Source organism: Ziziphus jujuba, chromosome 1 (genome assembly GCF_031755915.1).
Source record: "Ziziphus jujuba cultivar Dongzao chromosome 1, ASM3175591v1".
In the NCBI taxonomy this organism is placed as follows: domain Eukaryota; kingdom Viridiplantae; phylum Streptophyta; class Magnoliopsida; order Rosales; family Rhamnaceae; genus Ziziphus; species Ziziphus jujuba.
Window position 1 is genome coordinate 37,571,875 of NC_083379.1, and position 17,403 is coordinate 37,589,277.

A 17,403-nucleotide genomic window follows, 5' to 3' on the forward strand; every position below is an offset into this window, starting at 1 on the left:
CAAAGGTCTTACCTAGTGCTCGTTTTCACTATTTTCGATCCAAGCTCAATTTAATTGCATTCCATTGAGATTGAGGGGGGATGTTAGGATTATTATTAAATTATGTTATTGTTTATCTAGAGTTATTAGAGATATATACAATAATGCATACTTATCCTAACAGTATTAGAGTTTCATATAAGTTATGATGTACTTCACACGTATATATATCTTTACAACTGTTAATAAAACATATACTGTTCATGTCATTTGCTCCCCTGTTTTGCTTCATGATAACAGAGCTTTGCTCTCCTATTTTGTTTCAAGTAGCTTGTGTTGGGTTGATGGAGTCTTGGAGAGTGGATGTCTTTTGAGGCTAGGTAAAGGTGAAAATATAAAGATCTATAACTATACTTGGGTTTCACACTCTATCTCTTTTCGTATTCTCTCTCCAAGGGTACCAGATGATGAATCTACCGTAGCTTCTGCTGACGCCATCAGAGGGTGGAATGAAGGCTTGGTGAGGGCTACTTTTACTGCTGATGAAGCTGAGTGTATTTTGGAGGCACTGATTGGTGGGTTGGGTTGTAGAGACAAATTCAGTTGGCATTACTCCTCATCTATTGTTTATTTTGTTCGCTCCGGCTATTGGATGCTCGAAAGTTGGGAGGAGGAGCAATAATAGGTAGTACTGTTAGAAGGGATGGTCAGATGTGATGGCGCAGAATATGGAGCCTTAAAGTCCCCACTAAGATAAAGTTGTTTCTTTGGCGTGCAAGCTCCCTGGTGTTACCATTACCATGTGCTAATCTTCTTTGTCAAAAGAAGATAATTGAGTTTGGAGTCTGCCCAATCTGTCATTGCAAGTACTAGACTACATTGCATGCACTTTGGCAGTGTGAAAATGTAAAAGGAGTGTGGAGAGAAGTGGAGTTTATTGCAAGGCTGAGAAAGTTGAAGTTTTCTTCTTTCAATGAGTTGCGTTGCACAACTTTATCTTCATCGACTGATTGATAGCAGGAGCAGTTTGCATAAGTGTGTTGGGCACTATGGAACCATCTAATGTTGTGGTGCATGGTGGTAAGACGAGGGATAATTCTTCTTTAATAAATTCTGTAGCACATTTGCATGTTGAGTATCTTGATGTATTGGTAATAATGGCGATATCACCTTCTGTAAATAATGCTTATCAATGTCAACAGCAATGGTAACCACCACCTGCGGGTGTTTATAAAATTATTATTGACGGTGCGATTGATGAAGGGTAAATTTGGAATTGGGGTGGTTATTCGTGATGGTCATGGTCAATTTATGGGTGCAATGTCCAAGCCTTTCTTCCAGAAGAGAAATACTCTAGCTGCTAAATTAATGGTGGTAAAGAAGGCTCTGGTTTTTTGTGTGCAAGCTGGTTTTGCAAGCGGAGAATTGATGACTGATTCATCTGAAGTTGTTCGCTTATCATATGATAATAATATTTATATAGGTGTGGAATGTCACTTACTCGAAGAAGTGAAAATTTTGTTCCATTCGTTGGGGATCTTTTGTTTGCTATTATAGGCCTAGAAGTACTAATAAATCTGTGCATATGCTAGCTCATCACTCTTTGTGTACAACGTTGTATGAATACTGGATGGAAGAGGAGCCAACTTGCTTTCTTCTGTTTTACAGGATGACTTGCTTTCTATTTCTTAATGAATTTAAGGTTTTTTTGTCCTCAAGAAAAAAAATAAAAATAAATAAAGCACATCCTCAGCAACATCCACAACTGGATTTATGAGCACTAACAGCATCTTTCAGAGCTTCTCCAACATGTATGAAGATATCTTTAACCTTCTAAGAGGATTCATTTTTAGGAAATTGAGGTATAAAATTCATAATTGCAGCTGAAGTAGAAATGATAAAAATTAGAATTTATGTGCAAAATATTCAAATAAAATACATACAAATAATTGACAATTGTAGAAGGATTTTATTAAAGCAAAAGAATAAAATAATTTCTCTCTAAAATAAGGAGAACACATATAACAATACTCTCTCTCTTATAATAGGAGAAAACCTACACACTCTCTTACAAAGGAAAAACACGAATATTATTTTTCTCTCTAATACTCTCCTTCTCTCTCTTTGTTTCTATGTGTATTTCTCACACCCAAATGGAATCACACTTTGAAAGGAAGGGAAATACATATATATAGATGAATATGGGTAGAAAAAGGCGGTAGAGCTTGCAAAATTCAAATTGAATTCATTTGCTAGCTGTAGAGAGCTTGCTGCCGTACCACCTTAGTAGAAGTATGAAGAAGTTTGAAGAAGCAAGAAGAACCTTGCAATAATTACAGCACAGTCAATTTTGTTAATTGATAAGCAAATGTGGCTTTAGTTGCCACCACATTCGTGAGTCAAGCATAATTAAGAACACGAATAAGAATTACCATCGAAAATTGAGGTGGATCTTAAGCACTCTTCATTTACATCCTTCCAATAATTCACTTCCTTATTCAAAACATCATATGCCTCTTCCTCCGACACGCCATGCTGCTTTATGTAGCATTCAATGATTGAAGCCAAGTGTTCGCTTTCTTGTGTTCAAACTGCAAGTTAAGGAGATCAAATTCAGGAGCCCAATTATTTCAATATATTATCCATAATAAATAATGTACCGACATAAAATGAAAAGTGAACTATTAAAGTGAAATTTTCTGAATTTAAAATGCATTTATGCCCCAAAAAAAAAAGGAAAAAAAAAAAAAAGCCACCCTTGGTAAGGCCTTGAAATGGAGCTGTGATACCAAACGTTAGAAATCAAAAACACTCTTGAAAAGAAACAGAAATCGGGAGCAAATTTCTTATTGAATTGAAAAAAAGTGTGGCTATTATATCGCCTTATAAAACAAATCAAATGGGAAAACAAACAGCCCACGTCTAACAACTCCTAAAACGTGGTAAGACCGTCCCTTAACAATATGGTTTATTAACTGAGTGGTAACAACCCACTAAAGCAAACCTAACGTCTAGAATAACAAAACCAAACAATCCACGCTTTGCTCAAATTATATGAATACAAATTGCAAGTTTTTTTTTTTTGGGGAAAAAAAAAGTTTTTAATCAGCACATAAACCAAGGAGAAGTTGGTTATGCTATGGCTGAACATCTTGATGAAGAGTGGAAACGGGGTGTACAAGCAACAAAGCAAGGTCATCTTTGATCTTATGAGCCTTTGTATAGCAATCATCATCCCTGTAAATAAATTCCGATACACGATTAAGATTCAAAATGGGCCCCAGAAGAACTGTTGGTACAAAAGTTGACTTGAGTAACTCCTGATTTATATCTTTCCATGCATCTTCAATTTTTTGACGCAACATTTTGTATGCCTCTTCCTCTTGAACGCCATGTTGTTTCATGTAACATTCGACCGAAGAAGCAGCATGTCCTCTCTTTTGCTCAAACTATACCATTACAAACAAATTCAATATTATGGCATAGATATTGGAGACAACTCGTTGCTTGATTTATGAAGCAAATGCAAATTAGGCATATGACTAAATATATAGCTGCCTACCTTATGGGACACAATGTCATTCATTATTCTGCCAATAGCTGACGTAGCTTTGATGATTTTTGGCTTATCGAAGGCCCAATCGAACACCTCTTTAGTTGCTATCTCACCCACACCGAGAAAAGAAGTCTTTATGATAAAAGGATAAGCACAGCTCACATCCATAATCGACATGTAGTCCTCTAATGTGGGAATGTACTCATCGTAAAACCAACTAGCTTCATCAAAATAAGCCTGTACTGCTTCTTTCATCTAAAGACGTCATAAAACCCCAAGTAAACTTAATTTATGTTCAGAATTTTTAATCTATAGGAAAAACAAATACCTTTCATTTCTCCTAGGCATGTGTGTACCTGTAATAGGATGTACCTCCTATATGCAGAGTGACAATATCCAATAAAATAACATTATATATATATACACAGTTATGGTCTAATAGACTATATTGTTGAAGTGTGGCAATTTTGCCACTTGATGGTGCATGTCACCGGCTAGCATGCACACCTTGGTATCAAATCCTTTCCTTTTATGAGTTTATATTTTTTGTATGTTTTTAATTGATTCAAGGTATATTTTGATAATGTTTTGTGCCTAAGTTATGTATGCAAAATTATAGGCAAAATTATGCACAAAAGAGTAGGAATGTTATGCTTGAAGTGCCTATGGTGCTGGATTCATAATTTCCAGCAACATAGTTCCACTATTTATCCTATATCTCAGGTTGCAAATGGATTTTTGGGCTGAAACTTTGAGGAATGTCTACAGACATATATATAAGACTATGTTTCAAATTTCAGGTCAAAATGACATGGGAAAGTCCATTTTCTATTCCAAACAGATTGCTGTATCTGATGGGCCCAGTATGCAGAGTATGGGCCAGTTTTGGAGCTGTTTGGCCCATGATCCGGTTCCGGAACTTTCCTAGCTCTTGGAACAATATTTATTGATGACCAAGGATGCTTCAAACCAAGTTTCATAGGCAGATACAAAGGGAAACTAAGTAGGTGAAGCTAGTTTGGTTGTTTACCCAAACTAGTTAAACAATAGGAACTTAGTTCAAACCATGTGCCACTTTTTACTATATTTGGAATAGACATGTTGCAGCTGGTTTTTGACTCTTTTGTGTATGAAAAGTTAGGTGTTAACCATTTTACTTTTTAAATTTCAAATACTTTACTCATTTTGTAAGCTCACATGCTTGGCATGTGTGAACTAGTTGTAATTTCAAGCTTATATTGCAAAATGAATGAAATGGCTATAGATCCAAGCCTCATTTTTCAAAAGCAACGTGGTCCCCTTCTTCTTATCTCTTCTTCAACACCTTAGAACACTTTAGGAACCCTAAAAACCAGAAAACACCATAACCAAAATCTAAAAACACAACTCACACACAACCATTTCCAAGAGCATCACCAAAAGCTTGCTTGTTGCTAACACTACAAGCTAGCTTGCTCTTGGTCATAACCCTCTCACCCCAACAAAGTGGTATCAAAGCAAGGCACATTTTTGTGAGATTTGTGAGGTTTTTGGGCTGGTTCGTTCCTTGAGAGTGAAGAGATACTTGAAATCACAAATATATTTTCATATTCCTTCATACTAGAAAGCAACATTCACATGGCTTCTTCAAGTTTTTCAACTCCTTCTCCTCCTATCTTCAATGGGGAGAACTACAACATTTGGAGTATCAAGATGCAAGCCTACTTGAAGGCTTATGGTCTTTGGGAGGTCACCATAAATCCCCAAGAACCCGAGCCTTTGAGACAAGGGGCAACGGTCAACCAAATCAAGCACCATGAGGAGGAATTGGCTAAAGGTTTCAAGGCTCTCACCGCCATTCATTCTTGTATTAGTGATACCATTTTCACAAGGATAATGGCATGTGAGAGTGCCAAAGAAGCTTGGGACAAACTTCAAGATGAGTTCCAAGGGAGTGCAAGGACAAGGCAAATGCAAATCCTTAACCTAAGGAGGGAGTTTGAGACTATCAAGATGAAAGACAAAGAAACGGTTAAGGAGTTCACCACAAGGCTTCTTAATGTGGTGAATCAAATTAGGGTGCTAGGTGAAAGATTAAGTGACCAAAGGATTGTGGAGAAGGTGTTGGTCTCCTTGCCCGAGAGGTTTGAAGCTAAGATATCTTCATTGGAGGAGTCAAGGAACCTAAATGAAATTTCCTTGACCGAGTTGGTGAATGCCTTGCAAGCTACGGAGCAAAGGAGGAGGATTAGACATGAAGAATCAATGGAGGCTGCATTTGTGTCTAAACAACATCAAAAGACACAAAATCAAAAGAAGAACAAGCTTAAGGTCATAAAGGAGAAAGGTGAAACTAGCAAACCCGAGAGGAAGTCCTATGAACCTTGTCACCATTGCAAGAAGAAAGGTCATCATCCAAGAAGGTGTTGGTGGAGGCCGGATGCATTTTGCCATAAATGCCAACAAAAGGGTCATTTGGAGAGAGTATGCAAGGCAACCAAGAAAGATAAGCAACAAGCAAATGTTGCTAAAGATAATGCAAGTGATAGTGAATCCGAAGAGTTGTTTGTTGCTACTTGTTTTAGTAGCATCAAGAATGATGAAGGATGGATCATTGATAGTGGAGCAACACACCATATGTCTCACAAGCATGAGTGGTTCAAAAACTTGGATAGGAGCAGCCACAACAAAGTCAAAATTGGAAATGGAGCCTTGATGGAAGTGAAAGGCAAAGGAGATGTGGTGATACACACCACCAAAGGTATCAAAACTATCCATGATGTTCTCTATGTACCTTCTTTATGTGAGAACTTACTTAGTGTAGGTCAAATGCTTGAGAACAAATATGCATTACACTTCTCAAACATGACATGCACTATAGTTGATCCACATGGAAATGAATTAATGTGTGTTGGAATGAAGAACAAGAATTTTAGGTTGAATATGGATGAAAATGGTGCATCGGTTGCATTGAACACCAAAGTTGAGAACACCTCTCAACTTTGGCATAAAAGACTAGGCCATGCTAGCTTTAAGTCATTGGTAGGCACACATGAACTTGTTAGAGACATGCCATTGGCGGAGAAGCAAGAACATGTGTGTGAAGTGTGTCAAAAAGGAAAGCATACTAGGCTAGCATTTCAATCTTGTTCTTGGAGATCAAAGGAGAAGTTAGGACTTATACATTCGGATATTTGTGGTCCTATGAGTGTTCCATCCTTAAATGGCAGCAAGTATTTCATAACTTTCATTGATGATTACTCAAGAATGTGTTGGGTGTATTTCCTTGAAAGAAAATCGCAAGCTTTGGAGAAGTTTTTAGAATTTATGAAGTTAGTGCAAAATCAATCCGGTTGCACTATAAAGGTGTTAAGGACGGACAATGGTGGGGAATACACAAGTGAGGCTTTCAAACAACTTTGTAAGGATCATGGTATAGTTCATCAATTCACTACACCATACACACCACAACAAAATGGTGTATGTGAAAGGAAGAACCGTACCATCATGGAGATGGCTAGATGTTTGTTGTTTGAAAGTGGCTTGCCAAAGAAGTTTTGGGCCGAAGGAGTTAATACATCCATCTACATCCAAAATAGGCTTTACTCAAAGTCTTTGAGGAGTAAAACCCCATTTGAGCTTTGGTTTGGATATAAGCCTTCTCTTGATCATCTAAGGGTATTTTGAAGCATTTGTTACATCCTAGTACCACAAGAGAAGAGAGGAAAGCTTGATGAAAGGTCACAAGTTGGTGTTTTGGTTGGCTATAGTGATGTGACCAAGGGATATAAAGTGTATAACTTGGAAACCAAGAAACTTGTGATAAGTAGAGATGTGAAAGTTGATGACGAAGCTAAATGGGTTTGTAGTAAGGAGGAGTTGGCTAGTACGGATGAAGACAATCGGCTTGAAGCTCATGATAATGATGAGGAACAAGGAAATGATGAAGGTGCTGCCCATGATGATGAATATAATGAGAATGAGCTAGAAATCTCCATAGGGGCTGATTTGGAGATTGGTGATGGTGTGAGAGGCACAAGACCTCTTAATGAGATTTATGAAAGGTGTAATGTGGCATTGAGTGATCCAATCAATGTCCATGAGGCTATGGCAAGAAAAGAGTGGAGACAAGCCATGCAAGATGAAATCGATGTGATAAACAAGAATGACACTTGGAGCTTGGTAACAAAACCGAAGGGAAAGAATGCTATTGGGGTGAAATGGATCTTTAGGACCAAGTACAATCCGGATGGGTCCATAAATAAGCACAAGGCAAGGCTTGTTGTCAAAGGATATGCACAACAAGCCGGTGTGGATTATGGAGAGACTTTTGCACCGGTTGCAAGGATGGAAACCATAAGACTTCTTCTTGCAATTTCGGCACAAAAGTCTTGGAAAGTATATCACCTTGATGTGAAGTCAGCCTTCTTGAATGGAATATTGAAGGAGGAGGTCTATGTTGTGCAACCCGAAGGTTTTGTGAAGAAAGGAAGTGAAGAAAAGGTATACAAGTTACACAAGGCCTTGTATGGCCTTAAACAAGCTCCTAGGGCATGGTATGCCAATATAGATGGTTTTTTGACAAAGCATGGATTTAGGAGGAGTCCTAATGAGCCTACATTGTATATTAGGACTCATGGTTGCATGGTGTTGGTTTCTCTTTATGTTGATGACCTTCTAGTGACCGGTGGTAATGAGAAAGAAGTGAGCAATTTCAAAAGTGAGCTAGAATTGAACTTTGAGATGTCTAGCCTTGGAGAGATGAAATACTTTCTTGGAATTGAAGTTGTCCAATCATCCAAGGGCATCTTCATATCTCAAGAAAGCTATGTGAAGGAGTTGCTCAAAAAGTTTGACATGGAGGATTGTAATAGCGTTGCCACACCTATGAATGAAGGCACCAAGTTGGTGAAGGATGATGATTCTCCAAAGGTAAATCCTTCCATCTATAGAAGTTTAATTGGTAGCCTTTTATACGTATGCTCTACTAGACCGGATATCATGTTTAGTGTGGCTGTTTTGTCAAGATTTATGCATAGTCCATCACAAAATCATCTTAGTTGTGCAAAAAGAATCCTAAGGTATTTGAAAGGTACTAGTGATTTTGGTATATGGTACAAGGATGGCATGAATGAAGCTTTGCTTGGTTATAGTGATAGTGATTGGGCTGGTTCTTTGGATGATAGCAAGAGCACATCGGGCTACATTTACACTCTTGGAAATGGTCCTTTCTCATGGAATTCCAAGAAGCAACAAACCGTTGCATAAAGCACCGCGGAAGCCGAGTATATTGCTTGCTCAAGTTGTGCTAATCAAGGTGTTTGGCTTAGGAAATTATTGGAGGACTTGAGCTTGAAGCAAGAGGAAGCCACGGTAATATTGTGTGACAATACTTCAGCAATAGCAATTGCTCAAAATCCAGTCCAACATGGGAGGACCAAGCACATACCGGTTAAGTATCATTCCTTAAGGGAATTTGAAGCAAATGGTGAAGTGAAGTTGGAGTATGTGACTTCCGAGGAGAACTTGGCGGATATCTTCACCAAGCCATTGGGAAAGAAGAGATTTGAGATATTGAGAGGACTTCTCAATGTCTCATACAAAATTGCCAAGGAGGAGTGTTGAAGTGTGGCAATTTTGCCACTTGATGGTGCATGTCAATGTGCCTAAGTATGAGTTTATATTTTTTGTATGTTTTTAATTGATTCAAGGTATATTTTGATAATGTTTTGTGCCTAAGTTATGTATGCAAAATTATAGGCAAAATTATGCACAAAAGAGTAGGAATGTTATGCTTGAAGTGCCTATGGTGCTGGATTCATAATTTCCAGCAATATAGTTCCACTATTCCAAACAGATTGCTGTATCTGATGGGCCCAGTATGCAGAGTATGGGCCAGTTTTGGAGCTGTTTGGCCCATGATCCGGTTCCAGAACTTTCCTAGCTCTTGGAACAATATTTATTGATGACCAAGGATGCTTCAAACCAAGTTTCATAGGCAGATACAAAGGGAAACTAAGTAGGTGAAGCTAGTTTGGTTGTTTACCCAAACTAGTTAAACAATAGGAACTTAGTTCAAACCATGTGCCACTTTTTACTATATTTGGAATAGACATGTTGCAGCTGGTTTTTTACTCTTTTGTGTATGAAAAGTTAGGTGTTGACCATTTTACTTTTTAAATTTCAAATACTTTACTCATTTTGTAAGCTCACATGCTTGGCATGTGTGAACTAGTTGTAATTTCAAGCTTATATTGCAAAATGAATGAAATGGCTATAGATCCAAGCCTCATTTTTCAAAAGCAACGTGGTCCCCTTCTTATTATCTCTTCTTCAACACCTTAGAACACTTTAGGAACCCTAAAAACCAGAAAACACCATAACCAAAACCTAAAAACACAACTCACACACAACCATTCCCAAGAGCATCACCAAAAGCTTGCTTGTTGCTAACACTACAAGCTAGCTTGCTCTTGGTCATAACCCTCTCACCCCAACATATATATATATATATATATGGCTTATTTTATTATAAACTACATAAGAATAAAATGCCAAATTATAAATCATTATTAATTCATAGCATTTTATTTTTAGAATTTATTGTATTTTGATATTTTTAACTTTTCTAATTTTGTAACTTAAACTTTGAATTTTTAAAAATTGCAATTTGGACTTTCAATTTATAAGTTGTGCATTGTTTTAGTTTTGACTTTTGATACAGTACATATAGGCTTAGCATAGTGGTATGGCCACTGAGATATCCTATAAAAATTTTAAGAATTTTCAGAAAAATTATGTTGTAAAAAAATAACATTATTAATTTCTTTAAGTTGATATACCTTCCTTTTCCTTTTCTTCTTGCATGTTTATATTTTGATCTCGATCAAATAGGCATAGCAAAAAATAAACTCTCACGCATAATCAATTATTGAAGTAGTAATATTAATTACTTAAGGTAAACAAAGAACTGGCTTACTGTTTCTTTTGCATAATGTGCACGATATGATCTTCCTTCCTTAGCATTATGCTCTTCAATTTCGTCATAGACATCTAAAATTGCCTCATATATCAATTGCATGTAATCTGGAAGGGAATCTTTGGCACTAATATCCCATCTGAAAGGCAATAACAAAGAATCACATCACCAAAATCTCTTAAGGAGATAAATTATAAGTTTTTTTAGTTAAAAATAATAATAAAATTAAATAGAATATATAATTTACCATGGACCTAGGAAAATGGAAGAAAGATTATTGACTAAGCAATAGATCAAATAAATTATAACTAAGCAATAGATCAAATAAATTATAACTAAGCAAAGGTTAAATTGATATAACCTTTTGATTGCTTGTGTAAAGAGCTTGATCTCTTCATATGTACCATGAACATCATAGGTATCATCTATGATTGATATCATGGTTACTGATTTGGTAACAAACTCTCGTACATGGATATATTCGGGTTCAAAGTACATTGCCAATATCCAAAAGTACAATTCTATAACTCTGTCTCTTGCATAAGGAAACTTTCTTGCAAAGTCCAAGTTTTTCCACCACCTAAATCACATATTAATTCTCTAAATCACATTAATTCGTTAGATCCATTATCCATAAATGTGTATATATATATATATATTACAAAAACCTTAATTATTAATGACTGCAAAAAAATATATATAAATAATATTTTGCATATATAGGCATTAATTTTGCTATAATGGCTTACCGTACCCACCATCTGTAGCCAATACAAGAGATCGATATGGATATTTAATAAACTTTTGTCCTTGAAAAATTGGTTATGTCCATCATATAACAGGCAAGCAGATCTATCTAAGTGTATATGTACGCTATATATATAAATAGTGTACATACATACTATGCACTATAGTTAGTATGTATATATTTTTTTATGTATATAAATATATATATACGATATATTTTTTATAGTGAGCATGTGCAAATCCGTTATAATAAGTTCATATTTATATATATTTATTTATTGGCTTTTAGTAGTAGCTATAGAAAGTTTGGTTGTAACTCTTAATAATAATTAAAAAAAAAATTTTAAAAAGGTTTCAGGTCTACCTTGCAATGCTATTTAGCTCCTTCTGATGTAGCGCTTGTAATAAATTAAAATCCAACTCTGCCAACTTGAGCAAAGTTTTGTTGTGGGAATCTTCCTTGGGGTAGATAGAGATGTAATGCCTGGACTCCAACATTGGGATGGTTTTATGGACGGGTCGGTTCAGGGCCCACATGACCTTTTCTGAGAGGTGGGGGCTTGTATGACCGATCTCCATTAACGAGTGCCGAAGATGTGTGATAGTGAAAGAGATAGCTTCATCAAGAACTTCTTCTCCATGTAAGCGAAGGTGAGCAGCTTCGTACAAGCTTAGCATTGCCCGCACATCACTGGTTAAGGAAGCCCTAAACGTACCTTCTTCGTCCTTGAACTTGTTAAATACATCTGTCTCAATATGAACCACAATTAAGCTAATAATTATATATGAAAAATGATTGCATCTGCAGGCTACACACACATATTATTCATATATATATATAGTGCAAATTTATATATACATATTTGATTTTATGTGAACTCTCTAAATTCATGATGGAAAATTATGCTGTACCCAGGGATATAGTTCCAAGAAGAATAAATTTCTATATATTTTTATGCAGTGTACACAAATATTGAAACATAAATGATTTTTGATCATTTCATGATAATGGATCATGAAGAAAAGTATTTGTGGTGGAGATGCTATAGATCCAATATTTTGACTTCCCAATTTTTCACTAATAAGTCATGGATTGCCACCATAATATGTGATTAAAAAAATAAAAAGCTATTTGTGGAGTGGCAATGTAACACCCCGTCCCGAACTATGTCGGAAATTTTTGCATGTTGACTTTTTGATCCGGTTGGAATTCTAGGTTGACTGAGGTACCGTTACGAAGTACACGTTGGCACGAGTTCGTAGACTGGTAGCACGTTGAAAACGGAGCTACGGTTTGAAAGTTTTAAGCAAAACAAGTTGAGGTCCAAACTGTCCAAGGGGTGCCATAGTTGACTTTTTATTCATGCAAGGTTGAGCGTTGACTCATACATGGTTGTGAAGTGCTCGTCGATACGAGTCCGTAGACTAGCGGTACGTCCGATTTGGACATGTGGTTTGAAAGTTATGGACCTGTAAAGTTTTTTTCAAATACCGTATTATTTTAATATTATTTTTACACGCATAACGATGTGCCACGTGTGACTCAATGAAGGTGACCATGTGTCACCATGGTGAAATGCCACATGTCAACCATGTGTAAAAAATCAAATTGTTTTATTATTATTTTAAATAAGAATATTATTATTAATATTATTTAATTATTTCTTTCTTTATTTCTTTTTCTTTTCCTTTTTTTTTCTTTTCTTTTTCTTTTTCTTTTTCTTTTCTTTTCCCCACGTGGGAAAACACCATTTCTTTCTTTTTTCTTTTCTTTTCTTTTTTCCTTTTTTCCTTCTCCTTCCCCGAGCATCAAAACACATACACAACAGTTATTTTTCTCTCCCGACCGTCCCTCTCTCTCACCGTATTTTTCAAATTCCGGCCACCCATACTGTACACTCGCCGGCCAGTGACGTGCGGAAGGAGGAGGCGAGCTCGGCCGCCAATTTTCACGGCCAGCCGCCGCCGGACGCGAGCCGATTGGGCCGGAGAAGCCGCCGGCCGGCAAAATTTCTCTCTCCTCTTTTCTTGTGTTTTCCGGCTAGCCCAGTCCAAATTAAGCCTCCTCTCCCCCTATTTTGGGTCCTCTGAGTTCAAATATGGCCTCCAATCTCAAAAATTCGAAGCGGTGTGCGAGATACGAGGGATTGAAAACCGGCCGAATCTTTCCAGCCAAATTTCGGCCACCTCCGGCGGAATTGGGGTCGATGGAGACCGGATTGGTGATCCTCGTCCCACGAGCTTCGATTCGGTATATCATTCGCCTATTTTGATTAACGTTTGTGTTTTACCCCCCGGGTACCGGGTATTATTTACCTGATTAAAATATTAATTTATTTGACTGTCTGTGAATTTTGTTCTAGAAGCACCGGTGAGTCGTAGAATTGATCCCGTAGTGGATCGTGGGTTAATTGCGTGCTCCAAGTGAGTGACCCACCTTCAAATTAATTTTGGGGAATTTAATTTGTGAATATAATATGTGTGTGATTTAAATATTTGGAATTAAATTCCTATGTGCCAAATATTTATTTGATTTATGGTGGAATTATTTGTGAATTTATTGGATTTAAGAAAATGTGCATTTTACAAATTTATGCCATGTGAATTTATTTTATGGTTTTGAGGATTTTGAAATTGGTGTGGTTTTAATAGTAAATTGGGCACGATTTGATTTTCAAATATTTCAAGGAAAATATTTGCTCAGGTTGGTGATTTCAATTTTTATAAAATATGCCCATGGAATATTGTGAGATTTAATTATGATATTTCGAGAAATTATTTACGCTATTGGGAAAATGTGAATATTTGAATTGGTGGATTTGGAAGTTGGTGGATTTCAAAATTATGGAATTTATGGTATTGATTATAAAGAAATTGTGGAGAATTTCCCGGTTCAAGCGGATGGACTATGCCCGCTATGTTTATGCAAAAATGTGAAATTTGTTATATAATTTAAATATGTGGATTTTATGATTTTTGGATGCACCGTGCACGTACTGGTGTTCTGTTTATATGTGATATGGTTAGTGTGCACACGGTTGTGATTAGCGCGCAGGTGGGTGTGAGTAGCGCGCGGTTGATATTATGAGGTTGTCCTGTGGTTGCCATCGGATGAGGGTAGGCCACCCCCCATGGCCGGGACACCAGGTTAGCAGCGGTGCAGTGGGACGCCACGCGACCGTATGCCGGTTTCTTTCTATAACCTCCTGTCTGGCGGTACCTTGGGACGCTGGGTACTGTTGGCGCCACTGGTATATAGTGGGTGCATCAAATGATTTCAGAACTGTGTTTTAAAAATAAAATGTTTTAAAGCTGTGTTGGAATAAAAACTAATCATTACTGTTTCTGGTATTTATTTGATGTCTTGGTTTTCGGGGAATATGAATAAAGGATTTTGTGAAAATGTTTTTAAAAAGGGGAACTTTTCCAACTGAGAGAATTGTAAGGGTTTTGAGAGAAATTATTATTTTCCAATTAATTATTATCTATCTACTATATTACCGTGGTATTATATTGTATAGTAGATAAGGTCACTCACTGAGATGATTAGCATCTCACACTCTTAAATTCCGTTCCTCTAGGTACCAGGTTGTCGGTGTTCACTCGGAGCGGACTTGATCTTCCTCGCTGTTTTACTTCGTGAAGTACCCTGTTCTTCTTTTATTGCAGTTGTAATATTTCTTTCACTCTTGTTGTATTTATCTTGCACTGGACTGTTGTTGTTTTTGAGAAGTGCTGAAATTTGTGGAACCAATTTGTAGTATTGTGGGAGGAATAAGGAGATGTTTATAGAAGTGTGTTTTCAGTGCAGGTAATTTGTGGTAAGTAAATCCCTTAGGGGAAGCTCTGTCGGATTTTCCGTTGGAGGGTTCGGTAGGATTTCCCTGGGATCAGGGCTGTCTAGGGTTCCGGGGAAGGAATTCTGGACGGGTCCTGACAGGCAACCTGTAGTACTAATCATATATATTTTAGGCGGTATGCGCTGAGAAATAAAATTTTATGATCTTTAGCATTTTTCTTTTGGTGAAATGTAACAATATTTAGTGTTAAAATATTTTTAGTATAAATCACATAATCAGTCTCCAAATTATAATTCTATTTGCAAGTCGGTCTCTAAACAATTTTTTTTAACATTTTGGTCCGTAAACTCGTTAAAATATTGCAGTGTTAGTTCTTTGATGTTATTCTATCCAAGATGTACATGCAAATCTTATGTTATGGACCAATTATGTTACATAAAACATAGTTTGGGGGTTCTACATTTAACACCTAATCTCATTTAATTCTCAAATTATGTCAAGCATTACAAATTGATCCCTAAACTATAACTTATATTACAAATTAATACCTAAAAGGATATGATTTGGATGGCGGAATTAACGGTACAATATTTTGATGAGTTCAATGATTAAAATGCCAAAAAAAATACCTTAGAAACCAATTTATAAATGGCAGTATATCTTGAAGACCAGTCATATAATTTATCCATAATTTTGTTATGACCGAATTTATATTTAGTAACAAATTAATAAAATTAGAGTCAATTGTTCAAAATATAAGTGGTTTTTATTCTATCTATAAATCACAAGAAAATATATTAATTAGTCACTAGTATCAGAAGTTTTTACCATGGACTATAAAATTACTACTGTTTCTAAAAATTCAAGCTGTTGAAATGTAGATTTACTATGTATATCAAAATTATATCTAACATAAAAAACCTTTAAGGTAGCTAGATTATATATGCTACGGAATAGGGAATCTAAAAAGTGTTTTCAACCGTTTAGTGACAAAAATTAAACTAATTAGTAAGTTTGAATAGAGCAAAAGTAATGTTGATGACTAGTGAAAAAAAAATATATATATATATATTATAACTATTTTTCTTCTAATTTTAAAGGTATAGAATTCAAATTCAGAATAATCATCCAAATAACCACTAGTTTTATAGCTAGCATTGGTCCATATTCAAGCACAGATAAGATAAAAACAGTGCGGATCCAAAAATTTTGAAAAGGAGCCAATTTGGAATGACAAAATTTTAGCAAAATGGATTTATGCCGATTGTATTACTACAACCTTAATAATAATAATAAAGTATGAACAGGATATTAATAAGTATAAAGTTCAATCCATCCAAGGAGTCTCTGCATGACACTTCAGTAGAGTTTTCTTTTTCTTTTTTCTTTTTTTTATTCTTTCTCACCCATGATATAATAATAATAATAATCCATGGATATGTATAAGGAATTACAGAGAGACCATACCACATGATATATAATAACGATGTTGCCTAAGCAAACGAAAGCAAAGAGCAACTTCGTAAAGGTCATCATGCTCATGCCCATGCTCTCCATCAAAAAAGCCATCAGAGTAGCTGTGGTGCATGTTTTCTAATATTCCACCAATCTCCCTCTCAAAATGGTAGGCTACTCCCAAACGTTGGATTGATTCAATCAACTCCAACTTTTGCAATGGTTGCTTTTGAGAATCCAATAGCAATTCTTTCACTTCCTCCTTCAATTCTTCAACTTGTTCCCTCATTGCATCTATCGGCACCGTTTCCTACAGGACCAAATTAAATTAATACTGATCAACATATCCCACTAGGCCTTTTATGTAAAATTGCACAAGAAATTACTAGTAATACATATTATATAAAATGTTCTTGCGAAATTAATACTAAAAAAAGTATTAGAAAGCATCAGTACTATATAGTATATATACATACCGTAGAGCTGTGGGACAAGAAATAATCACCCCAAACGCTGGGATCAAAATCTGCAAAGCGACGTTTATTATTTTGGGTTAAAGCTGAAACCTGCTGGATCGACATTTCTAAGCTGTTTGATTTATTAGTTGTAGATGGAAATAGAAGGAGCTGCTTCTCTCTAATTGGTGCAACTCAAAAGCAATTTCCTGCCTGATATTTATACAGGGAGCTTAGCTGAGCGCTGCAAAATTATTTTGGTTTTTATTTTTATTCTTTATTTATTAATTAATTGAACAGAAAAACAGACGTACACGCGACAATATTCCACTGTAATAGCTTTTTTGTTTTTGGGGGGAGTAATGAATAGCTTTATTTTATTCTGTTAGTTTAGAGTATCTTTTTTTTTTTATACAACTTTAGTTTTGTACAAGAGAAATTTTAGTTACACTG

The 17,403-nt window shown here is 36.0% G+C and overlaps 2 protein-coding genes across 2 annotated transcripts; both read right to left on the reverse strand.

Annotated features, from left to right (window-relative positions):
- Positions 1-3,116: 3,116 nt before the first annotated feature.
- Positions 3,117-11,918, reverse strand: LOC112490604 ((-)-germacrene D synthase-like). The gene is made up of 5 exons (XM_025070722.3): positions 11,605-11,918; positions 10,855-11,073; positions 10,494-10,632; positions 3,542-3,790; positions 3,117-3,428 (listed from the first exon to the last, which is right to left on the reverse strand). The coding sequence occupies exons 1-5, from the start codon at positions 11,916-11,918 to the stop codon at positions 3,117-3,119; spliced, it is 1,233 nt and encodes a 410-aa protein (XP_024926490.3).
- A 4,424-nt stretch (positions 11,919-16,342) lies between these two features.
- Positions 16,343-17,119, reverse strand: LOC125419731 (putative pinene synthase). The gene is made up of 2 exons (XM_048466213.2): positions 16,972-17,119; positions 16,343-16,805 (listed from the first exon to the last, which is right to left on the reverse strand). The coding sequence occupies exons 1-2, from the start codon at positions 17,074-17,076 to the stop codon at positions 16,491-16,493; spliced, it is 420 nt and encodes a 139-aa protein (XP_048322170.2). The 5' UTR covers positions 17,077-17,119; the 3' UTR covers positions 16,343-16,490.
- Between the last annotated feature and the right edge of the window lie 284 nt (positions 17,120-17,403).

What these genes read in the sequence shown, in the direction of transcription:
- LOC125419731 (XM_048466213.2), bottom strand. Translation starts at nt 17,076, where the DNA reads ATGTCGATCCAGCAGGTTTCAGCTTTAACCCAAAATAATAAACGTCGC. An exon ending in TCTTGTCCCACAGCTCTACG is followed by an intron (nt 16,806 to 16,971) that starts GTATGTATATAT and finishes TTGGTCCTGTAG; the next exon opens with GAAACGGTGCCGATAGATGC.
- LOC112490604 (XM_025070722.3), bottom strand. Translation starts at nt 11,918, where the DNA reads ATGCTAAGCTTGTACGAAGCTGCTCACCTTCGCTTACATGGAGAAGAA. An exon ending in CACATTATGCAAAAGAAACA is followed by an intron (nt 3,791 to 10,493) that starts GTAAGCCAGTTC and finishes TGACGTCTTTAG; the next exon opens with ATGAAAGAAGCAGTACAGGC. An exon ending in ATGACATTGTGTCCCATAAG is followed by an intron (nt 3,429 to 3,541) that starts GTAGGCAGCTAT and finishes GTAATGGTATAG; the next exon opens with TTTGAGCAAAAGAGAGGACA.